The following is a 24,790-nucleotide window of genomic DNA, read 5'->3' as shown; positions in this document are numbered from 1 at the left end:
GTGATTGGTGCTTCAATAAGAACGATGGACATCTAAGCCAATCGCTCTCCTGGAATCTCTGGCGCCCGCCTCCTGCCCCTTACCTCCTCCAATCCGAAACCACAACCGGGTGAGCGCGCGTTTACTTCCCGGAGAGGAGGCTGGTCGCAGCTCCGGCTCCTGAGGGAACCTCGGCTCCGGCTTTTTGGGACTCTCACGCGCGCGAAAACATGAGTGAATCCGGGGGACAGCGCGCCCGGCTCCGGCGCTATCCTGAGCTCCCGGTGTGGGTGGTGGAGGATCATCAGGAGGTGAGCGGGCGGGTGACGGGCGCTGGGGCAGGGTCGCGCGAGGACTGAGAAGGCCGCGGAACCTGGAGGCCAGAGAGAGAACCAGAATCCGAGCGAGTTGCATTGCTGTGGGGAAAACACCAGGATGGCGAGCTTGGAAGAATAGGCGCCGATGTTTATGCGGCGCTTACTACGAGTCCGGCAACTCACTGAACCCTCGCGGTTTGCCCAAAATCCCACGGCCGACAGCTAGTGGCTTCGGGATTCGAACGCGGGCAGTCATAACTGCAGGGCCTCGAGTCCTTAACCTGCTCATAATTAAGGCTTCCTGCTGTCTCCCGGCCTCTCCTTCACATTTCTGTTGTGTCGGTGGGAGGCTTCTGTTGAGAATATGCACTGTCATCTGTGAAATGGGTACAGAGTAGCTCTCAGAGCCGTTAATATTATCGTGTGAGTGGTGTGTGCATGAATCTTTTAACACGGCGCTATAAAGATATTTTTCTGTTTTTGTAGTAGTGCTACTTTAGTTAAAAAGGTGCACACATCTAGATTTCTTGAAGCCTGCGAGAATCCCGTGATCGAAGACTTTCTGTTTTTGATCAATTTAATAATCCTTAGGAATTCTGTGGATGTTAAAAAGGAAGAGGCCGAGTCCAGATTTGCGGATGAATAAAGAGAATAGGAAGGAAATTTGGTTTCTCAGGACCTAGAGATAGTGTGCATGGGTCTGAGGGCAAGCATGGGGTAGGTGGTGCTTTCAAATTCAATCTTAACTTAGAACTCTAGAGACTGGAACAGAACAAAGAACCTTACAGAGGACCTAGCCCAGCAACCAGCATCCAAAAGGTGTGAGAAAGACGCAAAGACCCAGGGTAGCTTGAACACATCTTTTACGCCAGAGTGTGTATTAACCAGGAGTTCTTTTTTCTTTTTTTTCCTGAGTAACAGAGCTTGTTTGTTTTCTCACATTGTTTTTGAATTTATAATGGGGGTAACGTGCCAACAAGAGATGCCCATTAAAGTTTTCAGAGATGTCAGTCGGAAGTTCTGAGGAAAAAAAGCTTGAGCTGATTGTCTAAACCATCTGCAATAACAAATTTCGTATTTTCCTACTTCACAACTTCAGTTCAGTCGCATTCGGCTCTTTGCGACCCCATGGGCTGCAGCACACCAGGCTTCCCTGTCCATCACCAACTCCCAGAGCTTACTCAAACTCATGTCTGTTGGGTTGGTGATGCCATCCAACCATCTCATCTTCTGTCGTCTGCTTCTCCTCCTGCCTTCAGTCTTCCCAGCATCAGGGTCTTTTCCAATGAGTCAGTTCTTCGCATCAGGTGACCCAAGTATTGGAGTTTCAGCTTCAGCATCAGTTCTTCCAATGAATATTCAGGAGTGATTTCCATTAGGATTGACTGATTGGATCTCCTTGCAGTCCAAGGGACTCTCAAGAGTCTTCTCCAACACCACAGTTCAAAAGCACCAGTTCTTCAGCCCTCAGTTTTCTTTATGGTCCAAGTCTCACATCCATACATGACTACTGAAAAAACCATAGCTTTGACTAGATGGACTTTTGTTGGCAAAGTAATGTCTCTGGTTTTTAATATGCTGTCTAGGTTGGCCATATCTTTTCTTCGAAGAAGCAAGCGTCTTTTGGTTTCATGGCTGCAGCCACCATCTGCAGTGATTTTGGAGCCTAAGAAAATAAAGTTTGTCACCGTTTCCATTGTTTCCCCATCTATTTGCCATGAAGTAATGGGACCGGATTCCATAATCCTCGTTTTTTAAATATTAAGTTTTAAGCCAGCTTTTTCACTCTCCTCTTTCACTTTTATCAAGAGGTTCTTTAGTTCTTCACTTTCTGCCATAAAAGTGGTGTCATCTGCATATCTGAGGTTATTGATATTTCTCCCAGCAATCTTGATTCCAGCTTGTGCTTCATCCAGCCGGCATTTCACATGATGTATTCTGCATAGAAGTTAAATCAGGGTGACAGTATACAGCCTTGACGTACTCCTTTGCCAATTTGGAATGAGTCCGTCGTTCCATATCTAGTTCTAACTGTTGCTTCTTGACCTACATACAGATTTCTCAGGAGGCAGGTCAGGTGGTCTGATATTCCCCTCTCTTGAAGAATTTTCCACAGTTTGTTGTGATCCACACAGTCAAAGGCTGTGGTGTAGTCAATAAAGCAGATGTTTTTCTGGAACTCTCTTGCTTTTTTTCTTCACAGCTTGGGTGTGCTTCAAACTTTTTGTAGTTTAGCATTGTTTTTCAGCCTGCAGTTGAGTATATAGTCGTGATTTCAGTGCCAATTCTGAATATATGCATGTGTCTTTTACAGGTGCTGCCCTATATATATCGGGCCATTGGCTCAAAGCATCTTCCTGCAAGTAATATAAGTTTTGTGCATTTTGATTCACATCCAGACCTCCTTATTCCTGTGGATATGCCAGCTGACACTGTATTTGATAAGGAAACGCTTTTCGGGTAATATGTGACTTTGTTAATGACCTTTTTGTGTGTCTGAAATACACTTTGCAATAGATGATAAGCAGTTAAAAGAAATAGTTTTTGCTAAGCTCGTGAGTTTTGCTTTTGTTTGGCCTTTTTTATTTTATTTAAAACAAGTATGGACAAACTTTCTCAACAATCCAGATAGTAAATATTTTTAAATTTATTTTTTAATTGAAGGATAATTGCTTTACAGAATTTTGTTAGTTTCTGCCAAACATCAGCATGAATCAGCCATAGGTATGCGTATGTCCCCTCCCTCTTGAACCTCCATCCTATCTCCCTCCCAATCCCCCCCTCTAGATTATCACAGAGCCCCTGTTTGAGTTCCCTGAGTTATACAGCAAATTCCCATCGGCTCTCTATTTTATGTATGGTAATGTAAGTTTCCACGCTACTCTCTCCATACATCTCACCCTCTCCTTCCTTCCCCAGATAGTAAATATTTTAGGCTTGCTGACCATGTGGTCTCTGTTGCAGCTATGTATTTTTGCCCTTGTAGTATGAACACAACTGTAAGCACCACGAAAACAAGTGTCAGTGGCTGTGTTCCAATAAAACTTTATTTGGAAAAACAGGTGCCCCAACCAGTGTTTGCCAACCTTTGCTTTAGAATATAGAATTTTAAAAGTAGAAGACTTTAGAAATTATCTGAGCCAGTTCTCTTCTCCCCTTTAAAAGTCTGATATGGAGGCACAGGAAAATGTGTCTTGAACTTATAGTTCAATAATCATATGTGCAACACATCTTTAATTTGTGTATCCTTTCTTCCAGTATTGAATCCCTCCAACCTCCCAATGTATTTTATTTTCAGGTCACAAATCCTATTGATTTTCCATTATATAAAACCATAGTCAGTGAATGGTGACTTACCAAGTGCTCTTCAATGATAAAGTTCCCTGAAATCCTGTCATTGTCTTTTTACTTATATATTTATTACAGTGTAGCCTACTGATACAAACTAAAAAGTTACATAGCAGTTATTCTCCTGTTATAAAATTAAAAATATAGATGCTTGTGTGAATTAATTTTAACCTACTACCTTTCTTTTAGTTGACTCTAAAACTGGTTCAGAACACTCATCTCTAAAGAAATGGGGTAACTCTACCATTGTCCTTACTCTCTTTTATATTTAGAGGTTTTATATTTTATAAATTGAAAAAAATTATGAAGCAGTTATGATAACTATACAGTTAGTCATAGAATAATAGTTTTAAAACTTTTAATCTCAGGATTTCTATATACCCTTAAAAATTCTTGAGATTTTTTTTTTTATGTGGGTTATATTTAGTGATATTTACCATATTTGAAATTAAAACTGAGATATCTAAAATATTAATTCATTTCATGGGACTTGCCTGGTGATCCAGTGGCTAAGACTTTGAACTCCCAATGCAGGGGGCTCAAGTTTGATCCCTGGTCAGGAAACTAAATCCTACATGCTGCAAGTAAAATTCCACATGCTGCAACTAAATAAACAATAAATAAATAAATAAAAATAAATATTTTTTAAAATGTTAATTCGTTTCAATATAATAGACCTTTATATGTTAGCATAAATATTTTTATGAAAGACATATTTTCTAAAGCAAAAAAAATTAAAAGGGTAACAATATTTAAATTTTTGCAGGTTTTTTTTTTTTTTTTTGCAGGTTTTTTTTTATAATTTGTTTTAATTTATTTGTTTTCTAATTGAAGGATAATTGGTTTACAGAATTTCATTACTTTCTGTCAAACCTCAACATTAATCAGCCATAGTTTGCAGATTTTTTTAATACTTGCCTTTGTAGAAGACAGCTGAATACCCAAGATTCTGCATTCAGTCTATTGTCATATATTGTTTTGGTGGAAGTATATGAAGAAAATTGAGAATTATTTTGATAGCTTTTCCAGCTATTGTGTGTGTTTAGTTGATCAGTCGTGTCCAACTCTTTGTGACCCCGTGGACTGTAGCCTGCCAAGCTCCTCTGTTCATGGGGATTCTCCAGGCAAGAGTACTGGAGTGAGCTGCCATGCCCTCCTCCAGGGGATCTTCCCATCCCAGGGTTTGAACCTAGGACTTCCGAATTGCAGTCAGATTCTTTACCATCTGAGCCACCAGGGAAGCCCACTTAATTGTGAATATTCTTTAATACTATACCAATACTTCACAAATGTTCATGCCTTAAAACTTAGTTGAAGTGTAGAATCCAGCAATTCACATTCAAGCCTGATCAATTGTGGTTTATCAGTCAGTCTTCATCGTAAGAAAATTGTGTTCAGCTTTCAATTCAATTACAAGTGCTTTCCCTTGAGACAACCACGGTACTTCCAAGTATATTGCAGAAATGCTTTCTGTGTACTTCCTGTTTTGCCACACAGATTATTTTAAAATGTATACTCAGGATTAAGATTTAATAAAATCATGAAAGACATTCTCATGCAAAACTGGATGGGAGTGTGGGGTACTGGTACAGTGACAGCTAGTAGAGTTTGTTGCCTTTGCCTTGATTAATCTTAGAACATCAACCTCCATTGTTTTGTACTATCAGCATATATGTCAAGACAATGAAAAAGGGAAATAATGCCTTGCTGTTATTAGGAAAACAGTTTTGGTCTAGTGTTCACAGTGAAAAGGTCCAGGAAGCCCTGCAAGGGCCCTTGGACCACACTTTGAAACCTGCTATCTTAAAATATTCTTATGAATGAAATTACATTTGGAAAAACCCACTCACTAATTGTTTTTATGCTTCCTCTCTGTTTCTTTTCCAGAGAATTAAGTATTGAGAATTGGATTATGCCTGCAGTTTATGCTGGCCATTTTTCTCATGTTATATGGCTTCATCCCACATGGGCTCAGCAAATCAGAGAGGGCAGGCATCACTTTTTAGTAGGCAAAGACACTTCTACCACAACAATCAGGTAATTTTCTCATATTCATGTGTAGGAAAGGGAGTGGATACTTCTATCTCGTTTTGGAATCCCTGTAATAACTTATAAGTATCTCTACACACAATTGAGGTCAGATTAGCCCTCAACTTTTCCAGAAAGAGTTCTCGAAACACCAGGAACAAGTTTTCCAGTCTCTTGATCTCTTTCACACACTGTTTGTATTTTGTAGCTGGTCAAGTTGATTTTTGAATAAAATGATCTTCATCCTCTGTAACCCTGGCTCTGTTGATAACTAACTCCATTAAATAATTGGTGTACCTTATAGAAATGTATTAATAACACATTTTAGTATTTCCTTCCAATGTAAGTGTTGTCAGCTGAATTTAACAATTAGCATTGAAAAAGCAAAATTATCTCACTTTGATTTTTTTTTAATAAATTCAATGGCTTAAAAGTCGATTCAGGGTTTTAATTTTATCAATATGATTAGCTTTCAATAATTATTTAAATTAAATAACAGCATCCTTTGACTTGAGTTATATGCACAACTATTTCTGTTGTGTAAGCTGTTTAACCAGTGTTTTGTATATCTTGTGATACTGTAATATCTTTAGAAATACCAGAATGTTCTTGGCTTTCTAAATTCTCTTGTTATGGAGTAAATGTTTTAAGCAGTGGAATCATAACTTCTTGAACCTGGAGGATAATAGGACGAAATGGTAATACATTGAAAATGAAATGCAGTCTTTCTCAATGAAAATGATACTTTTTATTTCTGATTTATTCTTAATGATATTGATAATAAAAGTTAAACATAATACTGGCTTATATGAAATAGTGTTAGGGTTTTTATTGAATACTTCAGTGAATAGGCCTTATTTAACCTGTAGCAGGTTTCTGCAAAGTCAAATCTCAGCAATCTGAAACAGACATTTGAAACTCAATGTGTAATAATAATATTAGGATGATGTTGATTATCATGATTTTAGTTAATCCTGCAAGTAAAAATTTATGGAAGAGACACACACGTAGGTATGCAGCCTGAGATGTATGTTTGTGTGTATACAGATATGAACAAAGTAAAATATTTCTTATTAAAGGAAAATACCCATTTAGGTTGGTGGATACAGCATTTATCTTTCTTAGGGTGGTGCATGCGTGCTAAGTCACTTTGGTCATGTCCAACTCATTGCAACCCTATGGACTGTAGCCCACCAGGCTCCTCTGTCCATGGGATTCTCCAGACAAGAATACTGGAGTGGGTTGCCATGCCCTCCTCCAGGGGATCCTTCCGACTCAGGGATCGAACCCATGTGTCTTATGGCTCCTGCATTGGCAGGCGTGTTCTTTACCACTAGCGCCACCTGGGAATCTTAGGGTGGTACAGTTATTAATAAGCTTGGATATTGGTTTTATTATGTTGTTAATTTCTTTGTAGAAAGTTATATCTTTTTAAATATAAGGCTGTATATACTGAAGAGGGGTGGATGAGAAATAAATATTAATACCATCATTTTAAATTGGATAGGTCCTACCCCTGGAAGAACCATTTGGTGTCACTGTTCAAAGTACTTACCAAGGCATAATACAGTTGAAAAGCTAAGAACATGCTGATATGTCTAAAATCAAAAATCTGTAACTTGTGAAGTGCTGCACAAGATTTTTTTAAGTTGCTTTACATAGTAAAATATTGCAGTTATATAAAATTTAATAAAGCTTTGAAATATGTCAGGGGGAGTTTCTACCAAGAGATATTATTTCCAGGTATAATTTTTCTCTCAAGTGATTTTTTAGATGGAGTTCCAGCTGGTATGACAGAAATCTAAAGCACTGGCTAAACAGGATCTTTCATTTCTTTTCTCCAATTAGAGTTTACCATGTGCAGTCCAGGGCCAATATGGCAGCCCTACAGTTAAACCCCAAATAATTTCTATCTTTTTGCTCCACCTTCTCTAGAGTGTGGCCTCTGAACTCAGAGTCCAAGTGGGGTTTGCTGCTACCACATTCACATGCCAGTCACTGGGAAGGGGAGAGCAAGGCTCTCTACGCTTCTCTTCCACTCACGACTTTTGGGCAGAACTGAGTCAGCTGGCCACACCTAGCTGCATGATACCTGAGTGCGTGCTCAGTTGCTTCAGTTGTGCCCAACTCTTTGCGACCCCATGGACTATACTGTCCATGGAATTTTCCAAGCAAGAATACTGGAGTGGGTTGCCGTTTCCTACTCCAGGGGATCAAACCCAGACCCAGGGATCGAACCCGGGTCTCCCACGTTGCAGGCAGATTCTTTACCATCTGAGCCACCTAGCTGCACAATAGACTACAAAATACAGTCTTTGGGCAGTTGTGTGCCTAGCTAGCAATTGGAGAACCCTGTTTCCAGAAACTATTAGAGACAGCTCTCAGTTTTTGTCAAATATGTCCTTTTTTGTATTTCTGAAGTTCTATATGTTGCCGGCTAATTTGTCCACTTGTCTTGAAAGTAATTTTTTTCCTCTAATCCAGGGTTACAAGTACAGATCATTACTTCCTAAGTGATGGTCTTTATGTAACTGAAGACCTGCTGGAGAACCCAAAACCTTTACAGTTGGATGTAATTATGGTAAAACCTTATAAACTCTGTCACAGTCAAGGAGAAAATGATGCAGTGTCTTCTGCTAAGAAGCCAAAGCTAGCCCTGGAGGACTCAGAGAACACTGCCTCTACTAATGGTGACTCTTGTTCAGAAGGACTGGAAAAGGACACAGTGACACAGAGAAGAGACCACACTTGTCTACAACCATCATGTTCATGTTCTTCTGAAAGCCAGGAATGCCAGACAGCAGTTAGCACTGGAGAGATTCTGGAAATTTTGGAGAAAAGGGATGCATTTGTTTTAGATATTGACTTAGATTTTTTTTCAGTCAAGAATCCCTTCAAAGAAATGTTCCCTCAGGTAAATGAGGTGTTTTAAAAATGTGCAATCAAAATCCAGATATAACTTTTGACTTCCCCCAAATATAACTACTGATAGCTTGCTGATGACCAGAGCCTTACTGATCATGTAAACAGTAAATTAACACATATTTTGTGTATTATATGTATCATATACTATATTCTTATAATAAAGTAAGGTAGAGAAAAGTTTAAGAAAATCATAAGGAAAATACATTTACAGTACTGTACTGTATTTATCAATACTATACATTTATGTTGTGTTTAAAGATGAACCTATATCAATATGTCTTATATGATATAAAACACTGCTACATATATTACTAACACCAGATGTCAAAGATGAAAAGATGTGATAAAGTCATTTATTTACAGTTATAATTCATACATTGATAACGAGGAAGCAGCAATGTGATTGATTGCTTTAGGTAACCTAATATAATCAATACAATTACTTCACGGTAGCCTAGCCTGTATACTAATGAATGAATCATTATAAAAATTTTATAGCATATTATAGTCATATTTGTAATGCAGTAATGGAAATGTTGTTATATATTTTTCAATACCACTTACCTGTGATAAGTTGACATGCCGTTTCTCCAATTAGAGAGGCATGGATTCTTTAAAAGGTAATTCTTTGAAAGCAAAGTTATAAAGCAATAGGAAAACTAACATATTATTAATTTTATATTAAATATCATTCATCTTATGCCTATAAGGATAGGTTAGTATCTACATACATTTTATTCATTCATGACATACCTAACTTTTTCTTAATTTTTTCAATATTTCTAGGCTGTACAGTTGGTCTGCAGATTTTTTTTCAAATTGTTGCGAATCTCCAAAATCTTTTCCTCTATACTGAAAAATATCCATGTATAAGTGGTCCTGTGTAGTTCAAACCCATGTTGTTCAGAGGTCGACTGTAGTGTAATCTGGAGCAAGAGTAGGGGGACCTTGAGTGCCCTCCCAACTTGCAAATAAGAGAGAAAAATTGCCCTCTGTTTCTTTCCTGCTGTTGTGAATATACCAGTAACTATAAGTTCCAGCATTTAGAATTATAAAATGACTTTAGAGATGTTTAGAAAACATGAGAATGGGCATACCTGGAAGCTAAAAAACCTGACTTTATGAATTTATCCTACAAGTATACTCACCAAATATTTGTAATGGGAATTTCTAAAAGGTTACATAAGTGACTTAATGGCAGTTACTTCTTTTCCAGGGCTATAAGGAAACCTGGGAAAGTGGGAATTTTGTGTCCTTTATACTCTTTGGTGCTGTAGAACTTTTTGAAAAGAGCATATGCTTTATAATGTAATAGCTATTTTTTTTAAAGAACATGTTTGGAAGTCAGAAAGATTTAAGTTCTGTTTGTTACTTGTACTGCTTATTAGCTGCATGATCTTGGAAAAGTTACTTAACCTTTCAGATCCATGGTTTCTTCAAGTATAAAATCAAAATAATAATCATACCCAATCATAGAATTGTTATATGAGGATAGTGCACAGCACTGTGCTTAAGGAATTTTAGATCTTACCTATAGACCCTTCCTGACAATGCTCCTAAATAGGATTACTGGGGCCAGATAGACCCACCTCTAATGGGGCTGCCTAGCTTCGCTAAATGAGGACAGACATTCTTCTGCAAAATCCTGCCATTGTATCTGTTTGTACTCTAGCATTCTCTCCTGTGGCTAGGGAATGGACCGCAAAGTGAAAGTGGAAAGTTTTGTTGTTACAAAGATACATATATTTCCTATACACTTGATCTTAGCCAAAAGGCTGAGAAGTGATTATATTTCCTATACATAGCTAAAATCTGTTTTAGATGCTAGGATGTATCCATTTATAGAGTAGAACAGTGTTAGAAATATTTTCATTCATCACCTATTAGCCATCAAGTCTTCTTCCATAATTAATTTTTATACATTGTTATCATGCCCAGATGAATAGTTACCCTAAAGAAGGGATAATATTTACAATGAAATAATGAATTATATTATTCCCTGATTTCCCAGACTTACCTTTAAATGATTGTCTAAGATATTCTTGTATCACTGTCATTTTTTACTTTAAGTATATCATTGAAAAATTAATCTTTTTTCTACTATGTGGATTCTTTGTTTTGTTTTCCAGGAGGAGTACAAAATCTTACAAGAGCTGTACCAATTTAAAAAACCTGGAAGCAACCTGACAGAGGTATCCTTCTTTTCTTTTGGGCTTGTCTAAAGGGCTTCCCTGGTGGCTCAGTGGTGGAGAATCTGCCTGCCAGTGCAGGAGACACAGGTTTGATCCCTGGGTCCACAGGATCTCCTGGAGAAGGGAATGGCAGCCCACTCCAGTATTCTTGCCTGGGAAATCCCATGGACAGAGAAACCTGGCTGGCTACAGTCCAGGGGGTTGCAAAAGAGCTGGACACAACTTGGTGACTAAACAACAACAATAATCTATCACATAGCTAATAATATCTTACATGATATTAGAATACTCTCAAACAATGGCCCCAAATCTTGATATGTGTTTCTTGAGGAAACCCACGGTTAGTACTTGAAGATCATGTGTTAACTGATTGAATTGAAATTTTCATTGTAATGGGATTTCACTTATTTTTTGAAAGAGTAACTATATAATCTCAGCTTTTCAATATGCTTCAAGGAAGATTTGGTTGATTGTGTTGATAATCGAATTCATCAATTAGAAGATTTAGAAGCTGCTTTTGCTGATTTGTGTGATGGCGATGATGAAGAAACTGTACAGAAATGGGCTTCAAATCCTGGGTAAGACTCTCAAATATTTTTTTTCTTCAACTCTACTGTATTTTAGCCCTAGATATATTGCTAAATTTGCTAGATAAATTGCTTTTTAAAAATTCGTATCTTTTGCTATATGTATTCAGTTCAGTTCAGTTCAGTTGCTCAGTTGTGTCCAACTCTTTGTGACCCCATGAATCACAGCACGCCAGGCCTCCCTGTCCATCACAAACTCCTGGAGTTTACCCAAACTCATGTCCATAGAGTTGGTGATGCCATCCAGCCATCTCATCCTCTGTCGTCCCCTTCTCCTCCTGCCCCCAATCCATCCCAGCATCGGGGTCTTTTCCAATGAGTCAGCTCTTCGCATGAGGTGGCCAAAGTATCGGAGCTTCAGCTTCAACATCAGTCCTTCCAATATACACCCAGGACCGATCTCCTTTAGGATGGACTGGTTGGATCTCCTTGCAGTCCAGGGGACTCTCAAGAGTCTTCTCCAACACTACAGTTCAGAAGCATCGATTCTTCAGCGCTCAGCTTTCTTCACAGTCCAACTCTCACATCCATACATAACTACTGGAAAAACCATAGCCTTGACTAGACGGACCTTTGTTGGCAAAATAATGTCTCTGCTTTTTAATATGCTCTCTAGGTTGGTCATAAATTTCCTTCCAAGGTGTAAGCGTCTTTTAATTTCATGGCTGCAGTCACCATCTGCAGTGATTTTGGAGCCCCCAAAAATAAAGTCTGACACTGTTTCCACTGTTTCTCCATCTATTTCCCATGAAGTGGTGGGACCAGATGCCATGATCTTAGTTTCCTGAATGTTGAGCTTTAAGCCAACTTTTTCACTCTTCTCTCACTTTCATCAAGAGGCTTTTTAGTTCTTCTTCACTTTCTGCCATAAGAGTGGTGTCATCTGCATCTCTGAGGTTATTGATATTTCTCCCAGCAATCTTAATTCCAGCTTGTGCTTCTTCCAGCCCAGCGTTCCTCATGGTGTACTCTGCATATAAGTTAAATAAGCAGGGTGACAATATACAGCCTTGACGCACTCCTTTTCCTATTTGGAACCAGTCTGTTGTTCCATGTCCAGTTCTAACTGTTGCTTCCTGACCTTCATACAGGTTTCTCAAGAGACAGGTCAGGTGGTCTAGTATTCCCATCTCTTTCAGAATTTTCTACAGTTTATTGTGATCCACACAGTCAAAGGCTTTGGCATAATCAATAAAGCAGAAATAGATGTTTTTCTGGAACTCTCTTGCTTTTTCGATGATCCAGCGGATATTGGCAATTTGATCTCTGGTTCCTCTGCCTTTTCTAAAACCAGCTTGAACATCTGGAAGTTCACGGTTCACATATTGCTGAAGCCTGGCTTGAAGAATTTTGAGCATTACTTTACAAGCGTGTGAGATGAGTGCAATTGTGCGGTGGTTTGAGCATTCTTTGGCATTGCCTTTCTTTGGGATTGGAATGAAAACTGACCTTTTTCAGTCCTGTGGCCACTGCTGAGTTTTCCATATTTGCTGACATGTTGAGTGCAGCACTTTCAGAGCATCATCTTTGAGGATTTGAAATAGCTGAACTGGAATTCCATCACCTCCACTAGCTTTGTTCATAGTGATGCTTTCTAAGGCCCACTTGGCTTCACATTCCAGGATGTCTAGCTCTAGGTGAGTGATCACACTATCGTGATTATCTGGTTCGTGAAGATTTTTTTTGCACAGTTCTTCCGTGTATTCTTGCCATCTCTTCTTAATATCTTTTGCTTCTGTTAGGTCCATACCATTTCTGTCCTTTATCGATCCCATCGTTGCATGAAATGTTTCCTTGGTATCTTTAATTTTCTTGAAGAGATCTCCAGTCTTTCCATTCTCTTGTTTTCCTCTATTTCTTTGCATTGATCGCTGAGGAAGGCTTTCTTATCTCTCCTTGCTATTCTTTGGAACTCTGCATTCAATGGGAGTATCTTTCCTTTTCTCCTTTGCTTTTCGCCTCTCTTCTTTTCACAGCTATTTGTAAGCCCTCCTCAGACAGCCATTTTGCTTTTTTGCATTTCTTTTCCATGGGAATGGTCTTGATCCCTGTCTCCTGTACAGTGTCACAAACCTCTATCCATAGTTCATCAGGCTATCAGATCTAGTTCCTTAAATCTATTTCTCACTTCCAATGTATAATCATAAGGGATTTGATTTAGGTCATACCTGAATGGTCTAGTGGTTTTCCTTACTTTCTTCAATTTAAGTCTGAATTTGGCAATAAGGAGTTCATGATCTGAGCTATGTGTATTACCTATTCAAAATATTCAGTGCAATTTTCACTTTAAAATAAAATGTTCAGAAACATCTCTGAAATATAAATATCATAGAACTTTATTGTCATTAAGGAAAGCAGTGGTATGGAAGAATAAACCATCACAGTATTAATCATATTAGTAACTACTAACTAGGCACTTGAACATAAGTTAGTTTTTTCTCTTTAGTAGAGGGAACTAGATCTAAAAATGATTCCCCGCTCTTTGAAATTATGTTGGAAGAGGGAAAGATAGAAATAAGTCTCAGAACATGATTCTCCCCAGAAATACTGAAGAGTACCTACTATTTTGTGATTTTGTGAAGTCTAAAGCCAAACTTAAGCTTAAATCAAACAAAATAGACAACTTTAGAATCCTGAATCTAGCCCACAGGTGGAGCCACCTTCCACTGAAACCCACCCATCTGCTGAGAACACTTAGCTCTTCACCACCTGTAGACAGTTCTGTCACAGACATGAAGAAAAAACAAAGGAAAAGTAAGAGAGCAAGAAAAGTCTCCCCAAACTTAGCATGCCCCCAAAAGTGTCAGATCCTCAGCATGAACGAGTCTTCACTGTTCCTAAGGAAGTAGAAGAGGTGGGTGACTAGGGTCCAGAACCCCAGAAAGTGTTGTTAATAAGAAGGAAGAAGTAACAGGATCAGTGGGTAGACAGGCCTCCATACCTCCGTTTTTGTTTACTTTTTCCCTCCCGGCAGATGAGTGGGTATTGGTAAAGGAGGCATTAAAATACTCGAAACATTAATTAATCAAGGCTTCCAAAGAGTTCCACCTATATTAAGTAACTTAAAAGCACCATTGTTATTATATCAAATGGTATAGAACTTTACCAGTTATAAATAAATGTCAATAAATATGTCCTGAATTTTTTTCTCAACTTTTGGGAAACTATCTTTTTTCATCACAGTATGCTAAAGGCACTTAGTTTTACTGCTGATCAAAATAATTTTTAAAGTCATAGTAGAACTTTCATTTTTAAAGAGGAAAATCTTGGTTTCTTGAGAGCTAATTTTCAATCTTTAATACAATCTGTAATCTTTTAAGAAAACAGCAGGGAACATTTATTTCTTAATATTTTAAGATGATATTTGAACAACTCTTATCTCTCATTTCCAAAACATATAAAACATATTGTTAATGGTAAATTTTAAGGATAATGTATCAGTTGCTACTGTCATTTTAGTTGAGGTGGTGTAATGTTTAATTGAGGGGTGCTTTTTTCCAGAATGGGATCACTAATTCCACTGGTACAGAGTTTGAAAAAACGGATGGAAGCACCAGACTATGAAATGGTAAATGTTTATATTGAAGTATAAATGTGACCCTTTAAGAAAAGCATTTTTTGTGGCTAGAAAAATGCGCCCTCTGTTAAAGTGATTCACTTTTATTTGTGTTCCTGGAAAGTATGAATGAACATTTTTTTTGTGGAAAAAGTATATACTTTTTAGAAGCCCGAATACTGGAAAAGCTTTCCAGGAAAAACATGCTTTTGCTAATTTTATGTATGAAGTAAAAGTGCTGTTGACTTTTTACACTTGATCTTAGCCAAAAGGCCAAGAAGTGATGCTGTGGACTTTTTAGTTTTGTCTATGATCAGATATCCCCTTGCCAGAGACAAGAAAGTATACAATTTCTAAATTTGCTCATTCTTTGTTCATTCATTTTTATACTCCTTTCACACTTCTTTCTTTCCTCTCTGAAAACTTTTCTGATTAAAAAAACCAAACAGACAAAAGAAGGCATTGTGGTCAGTACAGCTTAACTATATTAGCTGTATAACTTCATTTGCACAGCAAATCTGAATGCTGTTTCAAAAGAAGATGCCCTTAATGGTAATTTCTTTATTTTTGTATCATTTTGCAATATCTGAGTGTAAATTTTCCCATTGGAAATTCAGGTCCCCTTTTCTCAAATTTTGTGCCAGAGCTGAGACCACCAGTTCTGCTGCTTTTACTTCTAGTGTTTATTTAACAAATGGTGGTTTTACTTTAGTGTTTTATTTAGTTGTGGTATATAATCAAACCACCTTATTTGAACTGAAGTTTATGTATTGATTTAATGCTAGTTTTGTAAGATATTACTCAGCCATTAAAAAAAATACATTTGAATCGGTTCTACTGAGATGGATGAAACTGGAGCCCATTATACAGAGTGAAGTAAGCCAGAAAGAAAAACAGCAATACAGTATACTAATGCATATATATGGAATTTGAAAGATGGTAACGATAACCCTATATGCGAGACAGAATAAGAGACACAGATGCATAGAACAATTTTATGGACTCTGAGGGAGAAGGTGAGGGTGGGACGTTCTGGGAGAATAGCATTGAAACATGTATATTATCATATGTGAAAGAGAACACCATTCCATGTTCGATGCATGAGACAAGGGCTCAGGGCCGGGGCAATGGGATGACCCAGAGGGATGGGATGGGGAGGGAGGTGGGTGGGGGGTCCAGGAAGGGGAACACATGTAAACCCATGGCTGATTCATGTCAATGTATGGCAAAAACTATTACAATATTGTAAAGTAATTAGCCCCCAACTAAAGTAAATAAATTTATAAAAAAAAAAAAGAGAAAGAAAATACCAGCAAAAGACTCTTTGGTTAAATCAGAGCTAACTCAAGGCTCACCCTTTTTTTTTTAATGGCAAATATTAAAAATGATAGAAGGCTCTTAGGATTTAAAAGTGCTTTGAGCTCATATGATATTATTGAAAGTATCTTCATTCAGGTCTACTTTAGTCATTACTTTGCATCTGAATTTTCTGGTGAGTGGGCAAGAGTTTTGTACATTGCTTGTTGAGGAAAAGGATGGCATAGGCCGGGTAGCAGATTATGTAGCCAGATGCAATGTACTCATAGCTGTAGGATTAGAATACTAAGTGTTTTGATCATTTTAGTAGAAAAGGATATGCAGAGTCTCTCTTTTTAGTGTATTGACCAATCATTGCCAGTTAAATCTTTGATGTGTATCCAGAGTCTCCAATAATATAGTAAATTAGTGGGTTTCTTCCATGCTTTGCACTTATGTACCCTAGGCAAAACTATAATATATATGAATTCCAGTTTTTAAAACTTTGAAGCAGAGGCTACAAAATGTCAGCCTGTGGGTCATTTCTTGCTCTCAGGCATATTTAGTTTAGTGCTAAGACTGAAACACCAGTCATTTACATTTAAAACACATGTATATCAGTATATATGGTTATACATAAAGCATACACAAGAAACTCGAAACAGTAGGTTCAGTAAGGTAGGAGAAAGACTTTCGCCTTGTATCCTCTTGAAGCTTTAAATGTAGTACTCGTTGCATGTATTTAAAAAGTAAAATAATTTCTTGAAAGAAAAGAAATGTGAGAATACTATGTATAGACTTAAATCAGTTTTTAGACTCTAGGTAAAATGAATAATTTGATAGAAAATGTGAATTGTCAAAATAGACTCAAGTAGAGACAAACTGAGTGAATCTACAATCATAAAATAAATTTAAAAATTGTTCCTAGAAAAGGCATGAGGCCCAAACAGGTATACAGGCCAGTTCTTCCAAAACATCAGAGAATAGATAACTTCTGTGACATGGAAACTGTTAAGGAAAAAGCAGTCCTAATCCACAAAAATACTGAAAATTTAGTCAGCAATGCCATTAATGGTTAATGAGTCTTCTAAAGACGACAACAACATTACCATGTAATTTTTAATTGTCTTATTTTCAGGTTCACCAGGCTGGTCTAACTTGTGATTATTCAGAACTTCCTCACCATATCAGCACAGAACAAGAAATTGAACATCTTATTCAGTCTTTGTATAATGTTCTAAAAAATTTACCAAAACCTACTCTAGTGACAATTGCAAGGTAAGTGTAGTAGCTTGAATAATGGCCCACCAAATATGTCCATGTCCTAATCTCCAGCACTTATGTATATGGTGCCTTATATGGCAAAAGGGACTTTGCAGATATCGTTAACTTAAGAATCTTGAAAATGAAGAGATTATCCTGGATTATCTGGGTGAGCCCAGTGTAATCACAAAGGTCTTAATAGGAGGAAGACAGGAAGGTCAGAATTGGAGAATGGAGGATGCTAGACTGTGGACTTTGAAGATGGGGTTTGAACTGAAGAGTGCAGGCAGCCTCTGGAAGCTGGCTGGAGAGGCAGGGAAGCAAATTCTTTCCCTAGAGCCTAGAGAAGAAATACAGCCCTGCCAGCACCTTTGTTTTAGGACTTTGACCTCCAACAGAAGTATAAGATGATGAATTTGTTTTACTTTAAGTCACTAAGTTTGTAGTGATTTGTTACAGTGGCAGTAGGAAATTAAGTCTCCATAGATGAATCTAATGATTACTAATACAATAGTTCTTAACAACCTTTTACCTACTCAGCTCAAAATTATTCAAGTGTTAATACTTTCTCTTTCCTATTAGTGGTGGCTGGCAAACAGCATACAGTTCCTGTTATCTAACTTTGAAGTTGGTGATGTTATTCAGTTGAACATAAGAAATTCCCGTATCTGTGTCCTACAGATAAATATTTAGCTGCGGCCATGTTTTAAATTTGAATGTATAAATGTGCTGAATAGTTACAGAAGTTTAATAAAAATTTCTGTGTTAATCTTTGGACTCATTCTGCATGGAACTGTTTCTAAAATAATACTTTAAATATTCGGGCAAGTTATATTTACATATTTTATGACAAGTTTTTTGTGACTCTCTGGGCTACAGTCCATGGGTCGCAAAGAGTCGGACACGACTGAGCGACTTCACTTCACTTACCATTCTGAATGAATTCATAAATAATCTAATCTGCATACACATAGGGCTTCCCTGATAGCTCAGTTGGTAAACAATCCTCCTGCAATGCAGGAGACCCAGTTTTATTCCTGGGTCAGGAAGATCTGCTGGAGAAGTGATAGGATACCCACTCCAGTATTCTGGGGCTTCCCTTGTGGCTCAGCTGGTGAAGAATCCGCCTGCAATGCTGGAGACCTGGGTACGATCCCTGGATTGGGAAGATCCCATGGAGAAAGGAAAGGCTACTCCAGTATTCTGGGCTAGAGAACTCCATGTACCATACAGTCCATGGGGTTGCAAAGAGTTGGACACAACTGAGCGACTCACTTTCTTTCTTTCACATACACACATAATTTAAATATATTTAGATAGCATATACAATGTGTAGATGATGTAATTGTCTTAGTCTGTTCCGGCTGCAATAACAAAAATACCCTAGACCAAGTAGCTTATAAACAACAGATATCTATTTCTCACAGTCCTGTAGACTAGGAAGTCCAAGATGAGAGTATCAGCAGATTCACTGTCTGGTGAGGACCTGCTTCCTGATTCATAGACAGCCGTCTTCTCTCTGTAACCTAACATAGAAGGAAGGGGTAATGATGCTCTCTGGGGTCTCTTTAATAAAGGTATTAACCTCATTCATGAGGACTCCACCCTCTGACCTGATCACCTTCTGAAGACCCCCCCACCTCCAAATATAATCACATTGGAATTAGATTTCAACACAGGAATTTGGGGGGCACATAAACATTTAGCTTATAGCAATAACCTACCTACACATATAATTTAAATATGTATTAAATATATACACACACCAAAAAAATCAGAAAGAGTAATTGATGATAAAATAATACATATTAAAACGCCACACCAAACTAGGATCTTTTAAAAGAGTCACTAAATGTAACAGTTAAAAATGCGGACAGACCCAGCGAGTTGTGTTGCCCAAATACCGTGAACAGCACTGCTATAGTAACATGGTTATTCTAGTCGCAGCAAGCTCTTGATAAAGTTCTGAACTTAAAGTCTAATCTTCCTTCAGTTCACAGAGTATCTGGATTCCTGGAAAATTTAGTTTAATCCATTTCAAAAATACAGCAGACTATTTGTAGAAGACTATTAAAAATAGGCTCAAAAAATTACAACCAAATTTTTCACTTAGTTAAGTGCTCCATGACTTTGGAAACTGCAGGACACAGGACAATTCATATTCATATTCATATTCATATTGCAGTAGTATCCTACATATTGCAAACACTCACAATATGCAGACCCTCTCTCTTAATTGTTACTGTGACAAAAATGTACCTGCAGATTTCCAAAACTCCCTCCTGGGGGTTGCTCCAATCAAGAGCTACTCTAATACTGTTTTCAAGAAGCCAGAAATCTGTGTGAAAGCATTGGAGTGTCCCTTATTTGTTAAGGCTAATAAATTAAGCTTTTACATATCATGCTTTCTTCAAGGTCTTTATCCATATATATATGTTAGACAGTATTTAATAATTTAAAATTACTCTGTGTCATTTATCATGGGTTACATGTTTACATCAAGTCTCAGATATAGCCTAATCACCATAGAATGAAATGAGTTCATCAGAAGTCTTACAGATTATTTCTTTAGGTCTAAAATACTTGTAATAAGGAGTAGGCTAGATAACTAATTTCATTTCCTGCTATAAAGATTTCCATGTCATTTTCCAATCTAGTGGAATTTCCAATGGCTTTCCTCACCCCAGTCCAGAACCAGGAGGCACTGATAAAATCATTTTAGATACTAACCCAGCTAAAATTGTCAGCAACATTGTTACTGGCTGGTGCCACCCAAATTGTAGTCAGTGATTCTAGAAAGACAAAATAGAGATTCCTGCCCCATACCTCTTTGCTCTTTCCTCCTTAATACTACCTAGGAGACTAATCCAAACACCAGCACATCCACACATTTCATTTTGGATGATCTTGTAAATTTATAGGGGCAAAACCCTTTTATCAGTTGGAAAGCCTCTACCCTCATAATTTCTATCATGTTTGTACACATAATAAAAGAACGTGAAACGTGATGCCCAGTCACTAATATACTTAGCGCCAGTGTTGCCAATCAACATCTCCCTCTCATGGAAACAACAGCCTAGTATTAAGCACTGAGGCTTTGGAGATGTGCTTTATGATGTTGAATCCCATCACCAGCACATACCAGTATGTGACCCATGCAGGTTAATCTTACTCTGTTTGACTCCTTTAAAGGGATGGTAAAGGTATCTATTTCATAGAGTTGCTGAGAAGGTTAAAGAACATAATTCATGTAATGCGCCTGACATAGTAAAAGTTTAGTAGCTTTCAACTATTATTATTCCAGAATCCAATACAGCTTCATTTCTACTTTACATTGAATTCAACACACGCAGGCTTTTCCTCACTGCCCAGTGTGATCTCATTCTACTTATATATATTTTTCTTTTCTTTCCTTTTTCTTTCTCTTCTCGATTCCAGGTCAAGTCTGGATGATTACTGTCCTTCTGAGCAAGTTGAAACCATTCAAGAAAAAGTCCTCAGTGTGCTACGCTCCCTCTATGGGACTCTAGACGTTCACCTGGTGTATTCAGCAGAGTCCACTGCATCTTGAAGCATCACAGCACTAGGCTCCTGTTACAGCTTGATGTAGTAACAGGGTTTTTATTAACTTATTTTCAAATGAGTCTTCCAGAGAATACCTTAATATTATTGAATAACTTTCCATTTAAAATTTTTCAGGTATTTTGAATCGCCAAACAGATATCACCAGTTGTTGAATGATGGCAGAATTTTTTGGCATCAAGCTTACCCCCAAATAATGGATCTGATGCTCATCTTTCTTCCTGTCCATCGCTGTCATCCTCACTTTTGTGACGGGTTTTTCCTCTTTTCCCCTCTTCTCCTTAGGTCGGTTGGACTATATGAGATTCATTCATTTATTCATTCATTCAGCCAACTGACATTTTTTGAGCACAGTCATGTGCTGGTCATAATTTAGTGCTGATTATATGGTTACAAACAGAATAGACAAGGCCTCTGCCCTCCTGGTGGACAGCTAAGAAACAAATTAAGGATTGTGAGACATGTTATGAAGGAAAGGAGAACCACAAACATGTTTAGGTGTACTATTAGTACTCAGGGCATCCTGGCCTTACAGGAAGGTAACATTCTCAAAAGCTACTACCAAAAAAAGTAAATAAATTGCTAGTCCATGAATATTTCCAGGATTTAGGATTCTGGCCCAGCTCTTACGGAATGCTCTCAACATTGTTGGTATTAAGGAGGTCTATTTGAGTAAATTCAATCAAACAAAAAGTAACTTTTCTTTGCTAATCAATAAAATCCCCCAGGTTTTTTATTCCTCCAGATGGTGAGTATGGGAGTCCTTATAGTCCCTAAGTGCCACTTTATTGGCAGTCTTGGTTGATAATTTTTTCAAATAAACCAGCTTTTTATGTAAATAGGGAAAAGCTTAAGTCCTTGATTCTGATATCATAAATACCCAAGGATGTAACTGCCTTCCACCAGCCTCTCCATGAGTAAGAGAGCCTACCTAAGCTACTCTTGATCATGAAACTTTTCGTTTACATAATTTGCCAAAGTCTTCCTCTCTTCAGTATTCCTCATGTTCAGTAATCATTTTTTAACTGCCTACTTGGTTTCCTTTAAAAGGTAGGATGTCATTTAAAGAAAAAAACCCATCCAGTCCTCACTTTTAGCACAGCAGTTGTTTCCATTTTTGCACATATCTTTCAGGATTTGCACAGATGTTTCTGTTGAGTTGCATGTAGCTGAAATTATAGTGTTTCCTAACTTGATGGCTAATGTCCAAGGTCACACTGCCATTGCCACTCAGTAGATGGCACCAGATCCCCTTTTTCCAATGATTGTATTTTACAGCAACCTTTCTTGTCCCTAAGTTGATTTCCCAAGACTGATAAATATAAGTGCTTATTTCTGTTGTAAAAAACAAAGCAAAGTGATTTAGCCTTCCATTTTGATAGAACATTGTATGCCAGAAAGTGTAATTTCCCTGTAAAATCAGAATTGCAAAAAGTGCTATTTATTTTTCAGTGTTGAAAAAATTTTATTACAGTTCTGTAAGTGAGGTTGCTTTTATAAGTAAATTATTTTGCCTGCTAAAATAAATTTTAAAATGTGTTAAGGTTTTAAAGATTTAAAACCAAACTATAGAACTAATTAATCGTATTTGGTCTTGGGGTGTTCCTAGCATTGATCTTGTAAGTCTGGTTTAGTAGTCATTTATTATGGGTCCCATGAACTCAGATGAGGTTCATCATTGTTTTTAACTCGGGTAGAATGAAAGGGCATCAGTTTCCTTTTTAAGAACATTCACATTGTTCTCATGCTCTGTAATTCTCTTTGAAGAATAAAATTCAGTTCCTACTTGTTAAGTGGAACCAACTTAGTAAATTATATCTCTGCACATTTCAGATAGGAAGGTACTTAGTTTATCAAGACATCCATCATTTCTATTCTAAGTACCAATGAGGAATACCACAGTACGGTGCTTTGAATTATGTACGAATATCACTCGAGCATGGGATTTTGAGCAGCTTTTTTGAAAAATGTGACTCAAATGTTAGATTAGGCCATAACTTTGGTAACTGACAAGTATATACTTCCCAGTATCTAGGGGGAAAATTTTTTAATCTGGAAATTTTTTTTGTAGACGTCTTATCTTTGTCTTCTAGGCTCCCGAGAAACTCTTAGTCAAAGGCCTTCACTCTATATGATGTTCTCTCCAAATCTTCATTTTAGTAATAAGTGGCCCCAGATTGCTGACAGTATATGCATCACACTGCAAATAGTTTATAGTATATTTCTTAGTATAAGATTTCTCATTTACCAAATTTAATAGAAAGCACTTTCATAAAACTTAGGAAATTTTTGTTAGACATCTTTCAGAAATGCTCAAGATACCTGAGGATCATGTGTGAAAATACGTACTATGGGACTATACTGTACCACCTGGTCGTCCTGCATTGCAGCACTCTTCTTGAAATGCTTGTTTGTGAACTAATTGGTCCTGGACCACCTCTGTGGTTTTGTAAATCTAGCTGCCCTCATGGAATTCCAAACATCAGTGCCTTCTTTTCCTTTATTCTCATTTGAGTTCAACAAATGAAGTTAGAGTGACTACAAAGGTTTCTGTGGACTGTAATTCTTAGGAGAGAGTTCTCTGAACAGTGAACACTCTGGGCACTCACTGGAAGGGTGTAGCTTATCATTATAGACTAGTAAGCTGGCATTCTGTACATTAGTATCTTGTGAGTTCAGTTCCTGTGATTCAGAAGCAAGAGCCCATTTCAAAGGTTGAGGCTGTACAGTTTCACTTCCGTCAAAGACCCTTTTTGACTAGGCAGCCAGCTTCCAGCTCCAGCATTCCCACCATGTCTGTAACTTCAGACAGCCTTCACCAACAAGCAGATCTCTGAAGCCGAGTGATCAGGCATCAGCACTGTTCAGAAGCCTTACCACCCTAGTTGATGTGAATCATGCCAAGGTCAAGACAAGAGGTGTCGTGACTGAAAAAGAGCATTGTGGTAGGAGTGTGAGCTTCTGAGGGTGTCTGCCTGGCTCCAGTGCCTGCTTCTTCTAGCTGTGTGACCTCAGCCTCAGCTTCCCCTTTACAGTGATATTGTGAGAAATAACACGTATAAAGCCCTTAGCACAAAAACCATTCAGCAAACATTGGCTTTCATTTGCAAATCCAGTCCTACTTAGAGTATTCTGTGAGGGCTATTCAGGGTCTCAACTGCTCTTCTCATGCCTCCTAAACCCTGGTCTTTTTAAACCCCACGTTAGCTTCCACTGTATTCCTGTGAAGAGTGGAATTTCACTTTCTTTATTCAAAGAAGGCAGGTCCTTGCCCATGAGGAAAAGTAACAGAGGGCTTTAAGCAGAGATACTTAAAACTCTTGTCTTGAATTGGTGCAAGCATCCATTTATTCATAATTGTAAAACTTGTGCAGTTAAGAGGGTCTGGGATATAAAAGCCTGCTGTAGTCTCTCTCTACCCTACTCCTCCTGCTGCTGGTAGATAAAGCTAGAATCTGTGGGGTGAAAACTGTGATGGAGACAATGGAAGTTGCTACCCCCAGCCACTTATAAGTTACCTTCATAGAGTCACTTTTGACATTGCTTATTTATTTATAGGTGATGTCCAGCCACAAAGCCCCTCATGAACCAACCAGGACATGACAGGGAGGTGGGAATAGAGTATCTCCAAGCAGTTCACTGTCGTTTCTAAACCATCCACAAGCATTCCCTTCCTCTGGGCCTCAGCCTTTTGACAGAGCAGCCTCCACTTGTGGA

General features: G+C 37.9%; 1 protein-coding gene and 1 pseudogene across 6 annotated transcripts; one reads left to right on the top strand and one right to left on the bottom strand.

The window, feature by feature from the left end:
• The first annotated feature begins 130 nt into the window (after positions 1 to 130).
• On the top strand, positions 131 to 22,872 carry C8H5orf22 (chromosome 8 C5orf22 homolog). Of its 6 annotated transcripts, XM_081523921.1 has the most exons (10): positions 131 to 290; positions 2,611 to 2,756; positions 5,532 to 5,681; positions 8,157 to 8,586; positions 10,727 to 10,789; positions 11,246 to 11,367; positions 14,878 to 14,944; positions 17,367 to 17,506; positions 20,930 to 21,097; positions 21,191 to 22,872. In XM_081523921.1, exons 1-9 carry the CDS (start codon positions 210 to 212, stop codon positions 21,060 to 21,062), a joined length of 1,332 nt encoding a protein of 443 aa, XP_081380047.1. In that variant the 5' UTR covers positions 131 to 209; the 3' UTR covers positions 21,063 to 21,097; positions 21,191 to 22,872. The 6 variants fall into 6 exon arrangements, with proteins under 6 accessions (XP_081380047.1, XP_081380046.1, XP_081380048.1 ...); XM_081523920.1 differs by having other exon boundaries at positions 20,930 to 22,872; XM_081523922.1 differs by lacking the exons at positions 20,930 to 21,097; positions 21,191 to 22,872 and adding an exon at positions 18,074 to 18,265.
• On the bottom strand, positions 15,082 to 15,217 carry LOC145519211 (U2 spliceosomal RNA; annotated as a pseudogene).
• Positions 22,873 to 24,790: the final 1,918 nt, after the last annotated feature.

This window comes from Giraffa tippelskirchi, chromosome 8 (assembly GCF_054371585.1).
Source record: "Giraffa tippelskirchi isolate mGirTip1 chromosome 8, T2T-mGirTip1v1.2.pri, whole genome shotgun sequence".
NCBI classification, from domain to species: domain Eukaryota; kingdom Metazoa; phylum Chordata; class Mammalia; order Artiodactyla; family Giraffidae; genus Giraffa; species Giraffa tippelskirchi.
The sequence above is the reverse complement of the archived record's forward strand: the minus strand, read 5'-3'. Positions and strand labels throughout refer to the sequence as shown.